Source organism: Amblyomma americanum, chromosome 1 (genome assembly GCF_052857255.1).
Source record: "Amblyomma americanum isolate KBUSLIRL-KWMA chromosome 1, ASM5285725v1, whole genome shotgun sequence".
In the NCBI taxonomy this organism is placed as follows: Eukaryota; Metazoa; Arthropoda; class Arachnida; order Ixodida; family Ixodidae; genus Amblyomma; species Amblyomma americanum.
The window spans coordinates 154,389,957-154,409,295 of record NC_135497.1 but is presented as its reverse complement, the minus strand read 5'-3'; the positions used below and the strand labels follow the sequence as shown (position 1 = coordinate 154,409,295).

General features: G+C 44.3%; 1 protein-coding gene across 1 annotated transcript in view; it reads right to left on the bottom strand.

Moving 5' to 3' along the window:
* Glg1 (Golgi apparatus protein 1) overlaps nucleotides 1–19,339 on the bottom strand; it is a 71,296-nt gene that overhangs the window by 28,186 nt on the left and 23,771 nt on the right. Inside the window, 12 exon segments of the mRNA XM_077647401.1 lie at nucleotides 4,191–4,283; nucleotides 4,684–4,798; nucleotides 9,104–9,141; nucleotides 9,143–9,178; nucleotides 9,180–9,194; nucleotides 9,304–9,338; nucleotides 9,341–9,422; nucleotides 11,439–11,545; nucleotides 11,548–11,587; nucleotides 14,564–14,701; nucleotides 15,190–15,352; nucleotides 16,870–16,971. Coding sequence (XP_077503527.1) covers nucleotides 4,191–4,283; nucleotides 4,684–4,798; nucleotides 9,104–9,141; nucleotides 9,143–9,178; nucleotides 9,180–9,194; nucleotides 9,304–9,338; nucleotides 9,341–9,422; nucleotides 11,439–11,545; nucleotides 11,548–11,587; nucleotides 14,564–14,701; nucleotides 15,190–15,352; nucleotides 16,870–16,971 — 964 coding nt within the window.

Sequence of the window (19,339 nt, the reverse complement as noted above, 5' to 3'; positions counted from 1 at the left end):
AATAGACTTAAATGTAAGTCGACCCCCTCATATCACGTGTCAGGAAAAAAAAAAAAAGGGCATGCCAGTGGGCATATTCCAAAATGAAAATGTATTAGTCACTGGACTACTCGTTCAAACTTGCGTCACTGTCCCCACTAGTGCAGCAGTCGCCATTGCTGCTGCGGTCCCACAGCATGTCGTCCTAATGCCGGCATTTAGCAAAATCCTCCATTTCGTTGAAAATTTTGCCTCACTGCAGCTGCCACACCTGCATCAGCTGTTCTGAAACGTCGAACTTGTGGCCCAGCATACAGTCAGTTTCTTCAGCGTAAAGAATGGCAGCCATCTTGAATGTAACCATGAACGAACGCCAAACGCTTACCAGCCCTGGAGCAAAAATGGCAACTGACTAAGCACTACATTAAAAACTGGTAAAACGTGTCTGGCAGTCAAAAGCCAAAGGGAAACTATGTGTAAACGGCGTCGGCTCTTCCATCAGTTGCCAACAGCCCCCGGAAGCGCTGCCATTTCCAGACGCAGTGCTGCCGTGATTGGAACAGCGGCCCTTCCATCATCTATCGACACTCCCATGAGCGCCGAGTGCACACTTAGAAGTAAAAAGAAAAAAATCCTTCCGAACAAGCGCACAGAATAGCCGAATGCTATTGGGTAGAGCCGTAGAGCAAACATAAAATTGCAACCACGCTGTAATAGCCCTGATATCTAGTTTGCCTCGCCTTTATTTATATTGCCATGCTTTTGATTCTGAAATTTAAAAAAAAATATATAGGTTGATTTACAATCGTGTAAATACGATAAAAAAAAATGACTCTCTCTGCTGCGAATAACATAACATGGGATATCACTCATTAACAACTACTATGGGTGATTATGTAGCACAAAAATAAAGCTGATGTGATTAAGCAACAAGAGGTCTCTTCGATTTGGCTGCAGTCGCTGCACTAGTGCACCACTTAAAAGCAACAGCTGCGCAACAACGCAATCGCAATTAAGAGAGGAGCAGTTGGAGGCACCACACACAGGTCTCACACCCTACAGATACATCAGGACTGTATGTAGGTTGGCTTCCCATATTTCCAATGCCATTTTTGCAAAAAGTTATCACAGCTTCAATGAGTGTGACAAAGCTTCAATGCATTCTCCCTTTTTTTTAAGTAATGGCCTTGTCTGTGCAAAAAATAAGTGATTTTTAAAATGCCTATTGTGCCATTCAATCGTTGTTTGCCAGAAGTATTCAAAATATTCACTATACATTTATTTAAAGAAAATTACAACAGTCGATCCCGGATATATCGAACCCGAATATAATCGAATTATTGCCTATATCAAACAGTTGTAAAATCTCCTTTGGAATCCCATGCAAAAGTATTGCATATTTATTTGCGTTTACCAAACCTCTCTGCACCCCATATTTGATATATCGAACTCCGTGCCACGCCACGCCCCCGCAAGTGCGCTTCTCCCAATATGCCCCACCCTGGAAGTGGGCTTCTGCCATCGCTCACACCCCTGCAAATGGGCTTCTAATGAAGTCACGATCTTCCCGAAATCGCACCTCGAGTGCGGCGCTGGCCTTGGACACTTCTGTGTGGAGCTGCACAAGTAAGAGTCACGTGATGAGAACTTTGTGGGGCGTGAACGGAAATGGGAATGGCCATAGGGGCATGCAAGGGGCTGGGAAGAGGGAAACCGTGCTGGCCGCAGGCCCGCAAGCACCCGATTTATGCATGCTGGTTGGCCGACTCCGCTGGCGTAGCCAAAACAAGCGACATCAGCTAGCTGTACCAACGTTTCGGTCATTTTGGCTGTCACTATTGTCGGTGCTGCTTCGGCATGTGACTGGTGTGGTACGGTGCAGTGGTCGTTCTTTTCGCTTTGTTCGCGAGGCCAATACTTGCTTGTGACTTGTGCGGTGCGGTGAGTTTTTCTTTTCGCTTTGGTCGTGTGTTCATGAGCCATGAACACGAAAGAACGCAAGAATTTGGACTTGGCAACAAAGACAGACAACATTCGACGGGTGGAGGCCGGCGAGAAAAAGTCACTGGTCACCGATGCGTTCAGAATTCTTCGTAACACGCTGAGTACTATCCTGAAGAATAAAGCCGAATAAATCCAGTCGCCTTGGAGTGTGTCGTATGTGTGCTCCGACCTACGACAAGGTCAAGAAACTTTTGTACGCCCAGTTTTTAGAGACGTGCCAGAAACATCCCTGTCGACGGCCTGGTGCTCATGGAGAAAGCGAAATGGTTTGCTGTAGCCTACGGAGAAGAGAGCTTCACTGTTGGTACTGGTTGGCAGTAGCGTTTTAAGAGTTGCTACAGCATTGTCGGAAAGACCCTCTCGGGTGAAAGCAAAGCAACCAGTAGCATTGACACTGAGAAGTAGCTGTCCGAAGAGCGGCCAGAGATTTGAGACAGCTTTTCGTAGTCGCAAATATTGAACACAGATGAGACAGCATTGCTTTGGCAAACACTGCCAAATAAGACAACACACCTGAAGGGCAGTGCATGCCATGGTAGAAAGAACAGCAAAGTGCGCGCCTCAATCTTTCTCGCTGCAAATATGGATGGGTCATGCAAAATGCAGCCACTGGTTATTGGCAAAAGCAGGTCACCACGCTGTTTCAAAAACAAGAAAGGCCTCCCGGTTTGATACACATCTAATAAGAAAACTTGGATGACACGCAATCTTTTCGCAGAGTGGCTCCTAACGTGGGATGCCAAATTGGAGAAGTCAGGCCGCAAGGTTTGTTTTCTCGACAACTGTTCTGCCCATCATGTCGTCTGCGAGTTGAAGCAGATCACCATCAAATTTCTGCCACCAAATACAACGACGAAGCTTCAACCTCTCGATCAGGACACAGTGAAAGCGTTTAAGGTGGTTACAGACGGCGACTGGTGCAAAGGCTCCCAATCAACCTTCGGTTGAGAATCAAACTCAAGGTGGACCTCCTCAGAGCCATACAGATGCTGGCTGGTGCCTGGAATGACGTGAAGCAAAGCATAATCGTGAACTGCTTCCGCAAAGCAGGGTTTGTGGTGGCTTCAGATAACAAGTGTCTAGACACAGAAGGCGATGGTGTTGGATGTCTGAAGAGAGAGTTTCATGAGCTCTCGGCGTCCGCAGGTGCTGTCTCAGACGGCGAAACAGCACAAGATTTTGTCAGTGCTGACAACAACATGCAGCTGTTGTGTGGATCGTGCTATGCTGAGATTGTGGCTGACATCATAGATACCGAGGAAGCGACCCGAGCAGTGGCGAAGATTCAGGTGAAGAGATCCAGCCGCCATGCACTGTGGCTGAAGTTGCATCCGCATTCAGCATCATTCGTCACCGTTGTGGCGCAATGGAAGGCACTGGACTTTCTCATTTGGATAACATCAACAAGCTTGAGGACAGCTTAATGAACTTTATGGAGCTGTGCTTTCGTTTTCTGTGGACTTTAGAGGAGCAAACGGTAAGCTCCCACTTGTCACGATCCCGGGGAAACTGTCCAAGATGTGCGCAATTTTCAAATAAGCATCTAATAGGCGTATTTTATATTTCAAATTATCGATATATCGAACTTTTTCGCGACCCCTTCAAGTTCGATATATCCAGGATCTACTGTATTCACTTTGAATTCACTTCGAAAAAAGAAATCACCATTCGCACATGCCTAGTAATAAGTAAACAGGGGGCAGACAATGGGCACTTTTATCTAACAACAGGCACTTTTATCTACTCGTCCTTTTCTAAGTAAATAAATAGATTGATTGATTGATTGATTGATTGATTGATTGATTGATTGATTGATTGATTGATTGATTGATTGATTGATTGATTGATTGATTGATTGATTGATTGATTGATTGATTGATTGATTGATTGATTGATTGATTGATTGTACAGTACGACTCCAGCCATGACGGTCTACATGGTTGTGTGCGAGATCATGCCGTGAGCATGCAGGCTGAATGAAAAATAAGCGATTTGGCTTCACAGTGGTGATCTGGTAGATTGAGCAACAAGCTGCACATAAGCTGATATTAATGCAACAATTTTTAGGAGGTGAGTAACAATCTTGTGACAAGTATGGTAACTGTTCTACTTCCAAAGAAGCTATGTGGTGACAGTGCAATGAGTAAGAGTGTGGAAAAACTGTTAGCAACGTCCAACCAAAATACTGCATGTTTTTAGCAACTTACCGCGCCTTCTCCAGGGTGAACATTGCTACACAAAGTGCGCTGGTCTACGGCACAAGCAGCATCCAGTTTTGGATCTAATTTGATATTTTCTTCCTGCAAGTATACAAGGCACAAAAATTACACAATTTAAATTCCAGAACTACACATACATACATCACAAAGCTTACTACCAACTTCATCATACTATATTCAACCAGCACTAAAAAAGAAAAAGAAGAGCTAACCCCTTTGAAACCTGCCAGGACATCACATGATGCGTTCGTGCCCCATAGAACCTGGAGAGTTAGTAACTTCCAAGCATATGCAGGAGTACTTTCCTCAGGTTATCCACAAGCATAAAAAAAAAGAAAAATTAAAATGCCACAAAAGTACACAAGCAAATCAGATTTACAAAGAAATGCAAAGGCATTTGCCACGATTACACCTCTGCCCTCATAGTTGGCCAAAGAATCTTCCAATACTTCAGAAGCCAGACAGCATAGCATGAACTGACCCTCTGGAAAAGTTCCACTCGCAGTTGTAGTCTGCAACGGTGAAGAGACCGAGGAACCTTCTCATCTGTAACATCGTCCAGCACCAACTTGCTGAGGCAGCTTACCACGTCAGCTCTGCATATAATGCAACAATGAAAACCTGTTATTTTTTTTTTTCAGAACACACAATAGTACAACACTCACACAGACAAAAAAACTGCACAAAGAGAATAATGTGCTTGTAACATGAATAACATTTCCAGGAAAAACATTTAAGTTCATAAGAATCTCTCTCTCTGGTGGCACATGACAAATGTTTACAGGTGTTTTCAAATTATTTAACTAAAACTAAGAAAGTTTCACACAATAAGACAGGTGCACAGGAGGCTACATAGCACTTATATGTTACATAACCCTACTTGCATTCAATCAACTTGGGCAGGGCATATATGTAGCAAAACAGATAACCAATGACCTCTCAAGGTAATTGAGTGGATTCCACAGGAATAAAATGCAGCAAGGGACAGCAGAGAGAGCCAGATAGAGAGAAGAGATAAGGAAATCTGTGAGGATAGGGTGTTTGCGGCTGGCACAGGTCATGACTAACTGGAAAACATTGAGAGAGGCCTTTGCACTGCAGCATAAGTAACCAGGCTACTACTGATGCTGCTGCTGGTGATGAAGAAGCTCAGGGTGAAACTAAGGGTAAGCTTCCAGCGGACACATTACACAGTGCCCTGAACACTCAATGTTTAAGTCATTCAGCAAGCAATCACAAAATATGCATTATGCAGTGGCTGATATCAGGAAACTCACAGCACTCACTCATAAATCATGTTACTTGGTTCACAGGCATGAAAATGACGTGTTTCAATGGTACAAGTAAATGCTACTGAAAAGAAGAATGCAAGTATTTAGAGAGAAGCATATTTATTACACGTGCTGCTGAGAAACCCTCTTATGGTACACGATTAGCTAGCCTCAAATGAAGAGCATACTTTGCTATCTTAATAGTGTGGATGCTCAATAAACTTTTTGTAGCCCAGAATTTTATTTTAATACAGTACCCAACCGATTTTTCGGACTCCAGTAATTCAGACTTGCAATATTTCGGACTCAGCTGAGGGATCGTCGCGCACCTCATAGGAACGTGTACATTTTCACGACCGATATTTCGGACTTTGTGGGGTCTAAATTTTCACAACCGATATTTCGGACTTTGTGGGGTCTAAAAGTTAGATATTTCAGACTAAAACAGATGTCGATCGTGGAGATCGTTTTTCAATCGAAAGTACATTATTTCGACATAGTATAGACGCGCGGGCATCACTGTCACAACCAAGTCGTTCTCCGCCGCCGTGAAAGGTGCCATCTTGGATTTAGACGGAATCAGCAGGCAGCGGGTGCTGACGAAGTGAATCGGACGGAATGGCTTGGCTATTTCTTCTCCATCATTGCCATGCGACGAGATAATGGGACACTTTCCATTGCCATCGAGATGGCCTACAAAGAGCGCGCAGTCACATTGAAAACAGTACAACGGGATAGCGCGACAGTGGGACAGCTGCAGCTGCAGCGGTACAGCTACAGCGTCCGCCACGGCACGGACAATGCCACCTGCGGTGCAAGGCAGCAAACGCGATATGGGGAGAAGTGCATTCGGAGGCGCTGGCTTCCACTCGAGTCTTCCCGTGGGTTACCTCTCGGTTTTCACGAGCATCGTTGCCCCATGCAAAATGACTGTTCTTGTTAGCATGGCGGGTGCATTCGTTCGCAGCATGACTTGCGGCCGTTGTTACACAGTATGGTATCGTGACATGAGAGGGTGCGGAAATGACGAAAGCATGACTATGGCTTACATACAGTCTAATATTATCGCTTGTAGGCGGAACATGGGGAGCGGCAATTTTCACGAATTTGAAAGCCGGTTTTTTGCAGAATAATCTTTTTAAGGGGAGATGCGAGTGAAAAAAACCGCGATTTTTTTTCGAAAAAGTAGATTTTGTGTTTTCTTGTGTTTTGTATTCCCCCAAGCCTCTTCTTTTATCTATAAAAAAAATCAACGCTGATAATCAATGGGAAGTTAGTAAAAAATGCAATTAAAGCACTCACAGTGGCTTGGCTCGTGAAAGAGCGAATTTGACCGAATTTCGGGAACACCGCATTTCGCTCCACGGCGTCCCCCGCTCTTGAATTTTCGCGGGGAAGTAGGCCCAACCCTCTTCTACACGAAGCCACTTTGGCAGCGGCGCATTCTTGATAAAAATACTTAAAAAAAGATAGTTTCCCACCTGAGTCGAGCGTCGCGACTGGCCATTTTATTTAAATCACGTGGCATGATCGGAGCCCTTCCATTGGCTACGTGCATTCTAACACACGGTCGGACGCAGACGCTCTTGCTTCGTTCTGCCGCCACCGAGACATGAACCAACGCTTCTGCCCGGGTTTTTCTCCTTTCTCCGCTATAGATGTGACCGAGAAACGAGATTTTCGTTCACGCAAGTTCTGACGAGGCATCAGTGTAAAGGAAGACGCTCCAAGCGCAAGCGGAGAGCTCCAGTGACGGGAAGTTCGTCTGCTTCTAGGCCTAACTGCAATGACGGCGATGCACCCGATCTGGATCCTTCAAGCTTCTTGCAGAGCATCGATGACTTCGTCAGTGCGTCTGAGCGAAAGATAAAGATGTTCGACGAACAAAACAAGCGTGAAAACGAGCGCGGAAGCACAGTTACCAGTGAAATCGGCATGATGCATGACCTCATCAGCGGAGCGGCATGCCCCGCCTGTGGACGATGTGATCTCTCTGTCAGAGAATCGGCCGCAAAACGGAAAGGACTCGAATCATTTTTGGAACCCTACTGCCGAAATGACGCGTGTCCGACAACTGTTGTTTCATCAACATACTCTTCGAGCTGCGTATCTCGATCATGCAACGGCAGCGATGAGGCATCCGCCCGCGGCAGTGCACAGGATACCTTCGCCGTGAACAAGAAGTCCGTGGTCGCTGTGCGCGCGATCGGCGTCACACATGAACAGGTTTTGCGGTTTTGTGCGATTATGGGTTTTGCGAAACCGGCGCACCACAATGCTTTTACTGATATTGGCAAAAAACTGTATGCTGCCGCCGCGAAAGCTTGCAGGCCCACCGACGCAATGCGCGGGCATCGCGCAACGTTGCGGGTCCGTCGCTGCAACGTAACGAAGGCCCGTCTGGAGGAGTCGGCTCGCAGGGACTGTGAGGGGCCGATGTATGGGGCTGGTGCCTTCTAGCTTTGTGCCCTCTTCTGAGACATCCTTGCTGGCATTCTGTGCAAATTTCATTAGTATGTATTGACGGACTAGTACAGTAGTAAACATGTTTTTTAACTTTCAAACGCATTTTTCTCTGTTCCTCATTTTGTCCCATTTCTAGAGTTTGTGCACTAAACTTTGAGCACTTTTTGGAGTCCAATCACAATGAAAATTGGCATGGTTATGCTTTAGCATGTCCTGAATTCAAAGAAACTACTTTCAGAGCTTTTTCCAAACATATTCAGTAAAATAATTTCATAAGTTTCTTGGCTGGGAATGGCAAAACTGAAACTTCACATTCAAAATTTTTTTCTAGAAGAGAGCAGTAATGGAACACTATATTTCTATGCTTTATTGAATTCTACTGTTCATTGGGAACAATATGAGCTAATTTTTAGTGTTCTGTTTTGCTTCCTGTAATTGCCGAAGTGTGCACAAACATGCATTGTTTGTAGCATTGTGTGGTGTGCAAGAAATGAACTAAATGAGCTATCAACAAACTAAGAGCAGATTTGAATAAATGGTGCGAGTTTCATTGAACTGTGACAAAAATTAAAGAGAAAGTTTTTACGAGTAGCATCTCCCCTTAAGTTCATAGATTTTTCGGACTGCTGGATTATTCAGACCATTCTCCAGGTCCCGCCGAGTCTGAAAAATCAGTCGGCGACTGTATTTCACTAAGCTAATAAAGTTGCAAAAAAAGCTTCTGTTAGAACAGACCTTTTAATTCTGAAATATTGAGCACTTGCGTGCCACACTGCCTGTCACTGCTACAAATTCCAAAGGACACTCTTTTGCCACGTAACACTGGGCAGCTACAGAGAGACTCATCTTTGGTACTAGGCGCGAAAACACACAGAACACAAGGAAGGGAACGGGACAAAGCGCCTTCCTTGTGTTGTGTGTGTGTTCGCGCTAGTACCAAAGATGAATTGTGACCAACTCGCCCAAGAAGGAGTTCTTTTGAGATTCGATGAGGCAAGGTACACATGGTGAAAATAAAACTACATTTCCTCGCACGATTACAGTGCAATTTCTGCCTCATCAAGCTGCATGACAGCACACATATAGAAGCAGGGACAATAAAAGAATCACATTACAGGCCCTAAATGCAATGACTATGTAGCAGAATACACTGAAGGAGCTTACCCAGACTTCGAGTTTCCACAGTATGTCTGAGCATCCTTCCCGGCAGGCTTCTTTAAAGGCATAACTGAACTTGTTAGTCCTTCAGTGAAATCTACAGTGCACGTGCATAAAAGAGAGGCGAGATATACAAGCAAGAACTATATATAACGCTAGCCTATGTGCACATTTGCATGAAGGCCTAAGCAGAGAGGCCGACCCACCAGCTGGAAGTGCTCAAGAGCAGCCCGGCAGCGCTGTCCTCTTTCATGCGAAAGTCATTCTTGTGTTGAACAAGGCAACCCAAGAGGTCTCCCTGGTCAACATCTTTGGAAAGCAAGTCCTGCAAACACAGATGAAACTTCTTGGCTCTGGAACTTGACTACTTACCACTGGAATCGGAGACAAAGGCACTTTCAAACAATATAGATTGCCAAAAACTTAAAAATCTACTACAAGAGTGAGAATGTGTAGTTAGCATTTGGAACACTGCAGGAATTAGGGGAGTGCAATTTAAACTAAAACAAATGTGCAAATAGTTCCAAACAGCAAAAAAAAAAAAAATAAAGAAAGTACAGTTAAACCTGGATGTAACGAACCTCCATATAGCAAATTCCTCAATATAATGAAGTTGCTCGATTCCCCAACACTGCCCCCACTGAAGCACGTTGTATTTGAGACCTCCATGTATCGAAGGTATCGCAGCGTTGACCTTGATAGTACAATAATGAACTGGCTACACCATCTATCTGTTAGCTTGTGCTGAGTTACTCAAAATTTGGTACAACCACGCGAAAGTTTCGTGATGATAAAGCACGAACTGACATGATAAGAATGTCTACGATCGCAACGAGCAAGTGCGGTTGGCACAACGCGCCGTGCTCCAGCGCCGTCAGCGCATCTCCGGCGCTTTCTCTTTCGGAACATCATACCATGTGGCATTACAACAGTTCATGCTCAACAGCAGCGAAAAATAATAGGGCATAGCAAAAAAAAAATAAACAACACAAGCAATGCACGGCCATCACCGCTGTACACTTGCACGCGATTCCGGCCCCGACAGCGAGCGGAGACCGCGGAGAGTGCCTGCGACGCAAGGTGAGGAGTCCATTTCCTCGGGCAACAGCGATGGGAAGGCCGAGAGAGGGAACATGCAGGTAGAAGCACATGCCTCCGCGATTGGTCTACGGCAGTGGTACAGCCGCGTGTGTTCTCTCACTCGGCCACGGCGCCCCCCACCTCCCCCACTCGTAGCGACGTTGCGCGAGCCGCGGCGGAGGTGGCGGCAGCTACTGCTTCAGTCATGCTATCAGCGCGATTGCGAAATGTTTCTCCGTGTTTATGACACCGAGTAACACAGTTTTCTTTAAGCATATTCAAGGTGATTTTACCTACATTTATTTCTTATTTTGCAGTGTCATTTCGACTCTTCTCGCGAAAACCTGCATGTATCGAAAAATCACGGACTTTTATAAATTTCGTTATAAGCAGGTTTAACTGCATATAAAATCCAATTTAAAAATTAAAATTTACTAAGTGGGCCTTTGCCCACTAGTTATTTACCTCTAAGGTGGTGTGTGCCCAACTATGATAACTACTTTTCTACATCACTGTGAAAAGTTACACCTAGCCACTAATAACAATGGCCAACTTTGGTGGTCAACCAGAACTTGATGTTAAATGATGCTCAGTCCACGCACTTGCATTAATTTTCTGTACCCCTAGTGTTGGCATTTATTAGTACTTGTTGACTCGTTCTTAGCACAGCGTTGTTTTTCTTCTCTCAGTTTACTTTTACTGCAATCTTTTTCATGAACAGTTTCTGAGTGCTTGTTTGTGACGACACAGTTTTAGTGTTTTTATGTTTTGCTCAATACAATTAGACAATTTTATTGCATGGTTTATTAATAAGGTCAAATGGAGGAAAGTGTTTTTTGTGTATAAAGAAATAAGCTTTACTGGGAAACAAGTGTTCTGCCCTGCCATTCTTCAATAGTCCTGCATCACTATTCCTGTCCAGATCACTGCATTTCAATATTACTAAACTTGTAAACAAAATGTTTAGTTTACAGAAAATGCAATGCTCTACTGATGATAGAGTTCTCCTCACAACAGTACTTTGGAGAGCATGTCAGTGTCTGCCCCCCTGCCGCCCTTCTACCTGTTACTCCAGATAATAAAATTGCAATACCTGAATGTGAATGCTAATCAAGCCATGGCCCAAGCAATCTTGTTCTCATATCTTATTCTAACATTCAGTGCTAACCCCAGTCTCCTCAGAAAGAAAAAAAAAAATGCATCACAACAGCATAAATATGGTATTGGTTCAACAAAGCAATACTGTGTCTTGCACTCTTACGCTGCATAGGTCTTTGAGTACAGCCTGGCAGCTGTGGTAGAGAGGGTAGTTCAACTCCAGATGCTCGGCTTCCTCTTCTGTGTAGTTAGCCACTGCTGAACGACACTCCGGCTCAGCTTCTCCAGATTGTCTTGCAGGCACTGCATCTCCTAGTATAGGCACAAAGTCACAAGGCACCATTTCTCACTACTTACTAGTCAACAGTACAACTGCATCTTATGCCTTCATTTACCAACCTGACTCTCCTTGTTCTGAGCCACGACAGAAGAAAAACTTTTAATTTGACATGCTGCATTAAGCCCTTTAATAACAGGATTGTCAAATCACAAATGCACGTCTTTCCCAGTCTTTGAGATATTGTCAATACAAACACGATACTTGGTTTATTAAAACATACTGAGCATACCGCTAAATTGCGCACAGCATGGGGTACACTCCACAAGCAAGTTCATTTTACAGCAGTGAACCTTCTAACTGAACTTGTGCATCCGGACAAAGAACACAGCATTAAAACATATAGAAAAGGCGAGGCCACGACAGCACCCCTCCTGTCCTCATCTTTTCTAAGTGTTGATTGTGCAACATTCCCAGTTAATCACTGTTCCAGCCTTGCTAAAGGCTACAGACATGCCTTTACAGGTTTTGCTAATTTCTGTTCAGCTACCTGAATTTATTTCTCTACCTTGCAGAACAAATAGAAAGTATTCTGTAAAAAGCCTTATGTTGGAAAGAAGTTCCCAGCTTGCACAATTGAAAACTAAACATTTTGACAGATTTGCTAGTCTGGCTGGGTTTGAAGACTTATAGTAAACTGCACATCTCCAACCAAAAACTAATTTTAACCCAACGTTTGGAAGCCCACCCAGCTCTTTCATCAGGGGTGACTGAGGGCAGTAGCTAGGCGTCTTTAAGTATGGAGGGGAGGAGGGGGGTCAAAGGAAGGAAAGCTGTGATGAAAGGAATGAAAGGCGTGGGGGGAAGGGGGGGGGGGGTTAAGGCTGTTAGTCACATTGTGCACTGTGGGAGGCAGTCATGACCATCCATACTTAAAGACGCTAGCTACTGCCCTCAGTCACCCCTGATGATTGACCGCCTCCCCACAGCCTCCCCACATTGGGTTAAAATTTAGGCTTTTGGTTGGAGATGTTCAGTTGATTATAAGCTTGCACAATGTGAATAAAAAACCTCAACAAGAATATTTATGCACACCAATTAAAAAGGGATAAGCCAATGTAATCATTCAAAGCAAAACCAATTTTAACACATCACTGCCCTTGTCACTGCCTATAAATCAAATGATTTTTTTCAATCACACTTCATTGGCAATGGTTGTCGAGAAAATAGGGAAAGCACTTTTAAAAGATTATACACGATCAACAAAGCAATAGTTGAAGATGAACTGAACAATTTATTTTCAGCACGATCGGCAATGACAAGCTAGAGGGCAGAATGCAGTCGAACACATGCCTAAAAAAAAAAACAGGTTTGCTGATTTTGTACAATGATAATACAGTCGAATCTCACTTCAACGAAATCCACGGGACGCGTGAAAAATTTCGTTAAAGTGGAAGCTTCATTGTCGCGAAATCGGGCCAGAACATTTGACAGTTAGGGCCGGACAATTCAAGAACATTTATTTTACAAAACGTCAATTTTGGTCTTTTGCCGCTTCGAAATGGGCTTCGTGGCAATTTCCTTGGCACTCTGAAAATCTCGGAATGTGTAATAAACGCACCTGCTACATTTGCTATCAAAAGTAATTTTTCCGCACACGTTTTAAAAGCGCCCTTCCTTTCGTCGTGTGAGAACCCGTACTTAGACCACACTGCCTGGACGCATTTCGGTGTAGCCTACACGCATGTGCGCCCCTGTCACTGCACATGGGGTAGCGGTCACATGGACCTCGAAACTAATCCTTTAGACGACGCACCAGAAATGCAGTTGCTTCGATTCTTCGAAGACATTTTATGTTTTGCGACGCGCAGAACGAACATACCGACGGAGTGTCGGTCTGTTGAAACATCCGCCAAGAACCACCAACACTCGCAGTGGCTGTATTCGGTCAGAGCCAGAGTGCACCAAACGGGGGGGGAGAAAAAAAGAAAGAAACATTGTCACGATGCTCGCCTGCGGTGAAAAAGCGAGACTAGAGTGCACCCTAGCCGACGTCAGGCTTCTTGCAACAACGTGCCTCCCAACGGCGCGCCGAGCAACAGCGGATCGTTGCACGTCACTTGCTCAGTGTCGCTAAGCTTAACGCCTAATGTTCTCCGCAAAGAAGCCTCGAAAAAAGCGCTCTGCAACTAGCCACCAGTTATCGTATAACGTTTAACATTTTCATTGATTTCCGTTGACACGATTACTTCGCAGTGAAATAAACACTGTAGAACTCATTTCCGTTATGCCTTCGTCAGCAAAGCGAGCGAGAAAGCCACCGTGCACCAATGACCGCTGTTCGCAAGCGCGGAGTCCGGGCCGTCGGCAAAACCATCACAGGTAGTCGTGTGCCGCATCGCATCTTTATGCGCACATGACTGCACATTAATTTCGATTCTCCAGGGAATGTCAGCTGCACTGTTGAAAGTGTTAACTGTCTTCGGCAGCCATTTTTGGTGAAACCTAACGAGATATGGGCACATGTGGGCGCACAAAAAAAAAAAATCGGCCGCTTACTCGGAAAAATTTTGTTGAAGCGGAACCTCGCCCCGAAAATTCTTCTTTGTGGTAAAAAATAATTGCATTGCCTAGTATGGTATGTTGACAAGGAATTGCAAATACTTCACTGTGGCAGAAATTTCGCTATCGTGGCATTCGTTGTAGTGGGGTTTGACTAAGCCCAGAAAGGAAACTAGCTGTTTGTTCTTTACAACAGCAATAGATGTAAATAACTGAAACACTACAAAAGTTAATTACAGCTGGTAGTAAAGTTTACAACAAAGTTCTTGATTGTATTTTTAAGGGCTCAAAACACCTGGAGCTAAAAGCCCAGGGGCAAAAAGATAAGTTTTGTGTCCAATTATCCTGTTAGCCAAAAACCTCTCCATTTTCAGCATCTGAAGTTCATTATACTGTAAGACACAATGGCACCACAGTTTCAGGTGCTTTGAATGTTAGCAGCAGATTACCTCTCCACGTCCAAGGTGATCGCTGCACATCCTAGCCAGATCAGACATGCAGGGCTCTTCAATTTCAGGATGTAGATCAATGGAGACTGCTCGCTGTCGCATCACCCTCCGAATTTCATACAAACACTGCTTTGACAGCTGGGGTAAGGGGTAAGGGAGAACAAGCAAGCCATTCTTGTCAGTAACTTGGGTAGACTAATGCACTGTATGTATTTACACTGTATGTATTTACACAGATTCAAAAGTGATATTTTTGTATTACCATTAATTGATACAAAGAATTAGAATTACTAGGTTTTTACATGCTAGGCTGCATTGCTGGCTAGAAGACATGCCATGCCAAAATGGTGGCTCAGATTAATCACTCATCTGAGGTTCTTTAGCGTGCACTGAAATCTTGGTATTCATCTGTTTATGCACTTCCCCATCTTAGAAAAGCAGCCGCCACAGCCAAGATTGAAACCCCAAATTTGTGCTCAGCAGCCAAATGTGAAACACATGAATAAAATTAAAACAAATGATGAGAGAAAAATAAACATAGAACCATGCAGAACCGAAATGAAAGGCTTTTCAGCTTTAATGTGAATTAGCCTAGAAATAGAGATGTTTCATGCAGCTGGCCTTACTCGGACGCTGTCGTCAGGGTGGTATGCGTAACGGTAGAGACAAGGAAGTACTATTGGGCCTCTTTCTGGGTCCATGCGGGTGGGGTCATCATACCACTCCTTTTTGGCTTTACAATATGCCACGGCATCTGCCCTGCATTCCTTGTACAAGACAGGGTCCAGCCTGCATAAAAGGAACATGAATGAATCAATTTCCTTATAGTTGGAGAGAAACAAGAATGCAGTGCAAAAGGTCTAAAAGCCGTAATTCTCCCCTCATTAAAAGCACACATTAAAAATATCCTCAGCACACTCTTCTTTTCATTAAAAAGGTCATTTCCAAACATAGCATTTAGAACCCAGACTGACTCTCATTGCTGGGTAAGCTCACTTTAAAGAATAACTGGCACAATCGTTAATTCAGGGTTGTTAGAATCAGCATTCATTACACCAATATGCTTATAAATTCAAAGCTGTCTTTTACATAAACTTGGTACTACACTCAGGCACAACTTATGACTCCACTGAAGCAGGGCTAAACTTGTTTATTGCCCACTCCAACCTAACAGCTACAGCGTGGAGCATCAAACCAGCTAAACTGCTACTTTTAAACATTGGCTCATTTTACACAGGATGTACTGCACTGCCAATGCAACCATTCGGACTCTGGGTGAATTATCCCATCAACACTGTAACCAGGTAGAAATAAAAACAGGAAAACCTTCAATTCCTGAAAATAGCTGGGCACGTTAAGACTATCTGAAAACGAAACCACCATATATTTTGGTCTATAAGTCACACCTGCATATATAATTCCCATCCCTTGCAAATGGCAGTTATGTGAAAAATAAATCTCGGTATACAAGACGTATTACCTGTTCACTCAGTAAGCACTATCAAAATACACAGATGATAACTTCGTCAAAAAGCACGGCGAAAAAACACGCTTGCGGCAACAGCCTTGCACAGATGATTATCACGCTCTGGTCAACGTACCTTCTTCCCCCAGTCTGCTTTTTTTTTTGTTGCCTTCACCAACGTAAGCACTCATGCGGCTTTCTGCCCCCCCCCCCCCCCCCCCCCCCGAAAAAAAAAAAAAAAATTTCACCCACATCAAATGGACTCCCTGCTGCCTGGTTCCCATTCTCCAGAGCACAGTCAATGGCATGCAACATGAATTTTGCATTGCAACTCCTTCCCCTCACAGGTGGTGTTATGTTGAACAAGAACAACACTATGTGCATGAAGCCAGATGGATGTGATGCCGAAATCGAAACTTTCGAGACATGACCGCACCAGCTGGAATGAATACGGAGGAGGTGCATGCTTCATGCTGCCACTGCATTCAGTACAGTGGAGAGATAATGCGATTCTATCAGTAAGATAAAGAAGTCGATTTTTTTTTCTCCTTTACTCATCAATTTTGTTTTCAAACAAAGTTACTGGGCATGGCAAGAGATGTCACGCAGTGGAGTGTCATTTTTCACCACATACAAATGACACCTGTTGCACAAGACATGCTGAAAAAAATTCAGAAAAAACTATACATAGCAAAATACAGCAAGTCTAACACATTGTATTCCTCAAGTACACAGCTGAAGTATAAACACTGCTAAACTCCCTCTTGGTGCCTCTAGACAATAGTAAACACATAAAAAACAGACATAGCTGTGAATTGAGCATAAAAAAGATACAACGTACTTGAAGTCACGTGCCACAAAGTACTGAATCTGCAGTAAAGCTTCCTTGCAGGTGTCCTTCATGGCAATATTGCTCACTTGATCCATCAGGCATGAGAGCATTCTGAAAAGTGATTTTCAAATACTATGCACGCAGAACTTGCACTGCTTTCCGAACACTCAGGTAGAAAACAATACGAGACAAGTTTTCACCCTAAAATACCACATGAAATGCCAATCCTTCTTTCCATTTGCGTGCGACTTCGAAAAAAAAAATTCACAGTCTGACTGAATGTTCTGACTGAATGCAGGATGTGAATTAACAAGTGCTAGAATGAGGTTTCAATATGGTTTCAATACTTTCTTTAAAAATTTACTTCAGTTCATGCTTTTAGAGAGCTTTCCTTGCCTTTTGCCTTAGCGTAACTTCAAACATGTTTATTCAAACGTTAATACTATCGTTCATCCACACCAGTAAGGACTAGGGATTGCAAAATACCATATATACTCGTGCATAAGCCTTACTTTTTTTCATTAAATTTTTTCAGGTGCGGGTTATACACGAATCAGGCCTATAGCTACACATTAACACACTGTGGTGACACTGCAACTACTGTGTCAGATAATTAAAAAGCTGGCAAACAGATGCGAACATTTTATTTCACCATTCATCACCGCTTTCGCGCTAATAGTCGTCAGACGCTCTCAGCTCATCGGCACTCTCACTGCTATCAGACGAGCTCGCCTCATTGGAGTGCTCCCAAAGCTGGTCGTCCTCTGTGCTGTCCATGCCGTTTGACAGCCCTGTGACTCTAAAACTCTTTGAGATGGTGCCCGCTGACAACGAAGACCACGTGTGCAGAATCCAAGTGTACACATGCTGGAGGGACGCTGTCTTCAGCCGCCCTGCTGGAGATGTTCCGTGGTTGCCCGCGGCCATCCATCGGTGTAGCACCGCCAAAGTTCCGTCTTGGATGGCCAGTTAACGCAAACATCGAGCAGCTGCAGCACGCTTGTCTGGCCACCAGAAATTATGACCAAGTCCGTTCGGCAGTCTGCCAGCTGAGTCTTCACTCGCTGTGTTAAGTGCCCTCCAAAACTGCCGAGGTTTTGCAGCATAGCAGGCCTCCTGTTCGGTTCTGCCACACTGTTTTCAGCCAATCTATGGCCAATTCATCGGACATCCAATCTTATTCTTGCACCCGGACTACGATACCCTGGGGAAACTTCTCTCGTGGCAGAGTCTTTCTCTTAAAGACAAAGTAGGGTGGAAGCTTCCTTCCATCAGCGGTGATGCAAAGCATCACTGTGTACGTTTGCGTTCGGCACCAGTAGTGTGCATAGAGACACTTTATGCCCCTTTGGCTTCCACCGTGCAATTTTCAGAGGCATCAAACCAGACAGGGGTCTGATCAGCATTGCCTATTTGCGAGAGGTCGTACTCATGCTCCCTCCAAGGTGTTTTCCAAGTGATGAAACCACATTATTTGCAAGTCATGAAACTTCATTATTTGGTCCTCGTATTCGGCTGGGAGCTTCTGGCACATCATTCTACGGCAGATGCAGAGTTGATGCTATTTCATAAAACGTTGAAGCCACCCTCGACTGGCTTTGAAGTACGCAGTCAAATGTTCATGTGCTGTGCGACAGCGATTGCTTCGTGCAGATCATTTCCATAGACACCGCAAAGCCATTGCTCCTATTAGTGCAAACATACTCGACGAGGTCATGTTCAAGTTTTGGGAACTTGCACCGTTTTCCACGGAAAGCCTTCCAGGTGTGGGTAGTATCAGCAAGGTCTTGCATTTGCATACACCAGCAGTGAACACACTTTTCATTGACGTTAAACTTGTGACCAGTCTCCCGTTTACAGTGTTCCTCAGCGTATTTTGCCACTTGAAGATTGAAGCCTGCAGTGTAGGACTGTCTGCACTTGCCCATTGCTTTTTGTTCGTGTTCAAAAGCACGCAGCCTGCCACATGATGGCGCACACAACACAACAAATTTTGCAAGTAGTCCACACACTTTCGAATGAAGTACAGGATAACAAAGACTAAATGGCGCTGGGCAAGGCAATGTGAAAACGGGAAACAGAAAGCCGCGGAAACGTCGTGTTGCACAACAATGATGATAATGAATGTGGTGAGAGAAATACTCACTGGCACCATCTTGAAGCACTTTGTGGGACTAGGCACATTTTAGTTAGTTTTTTTTTTTTCACATTTTTGCGGCCGAAAATGGGGGGTGCGGGCTATACACGAGGGCAACTTATACACGAGTATATACGGTATTTAGAACCTTGCCAACAGCCATAAAAACCACGACGGCCCCAAAAGTTTTGCTGTGTGCAAATTAACATAAAAAGGAGGCAGCTTAGACGACAAACAAAAAATGGAAAAGCAACATGATTCACCACATATACCAAAATTTAAGAATGCTCTCTTTAAGGGGCCCAAACCTCCCTCAAGCACATGAGCCAAAAGTTCCACAGT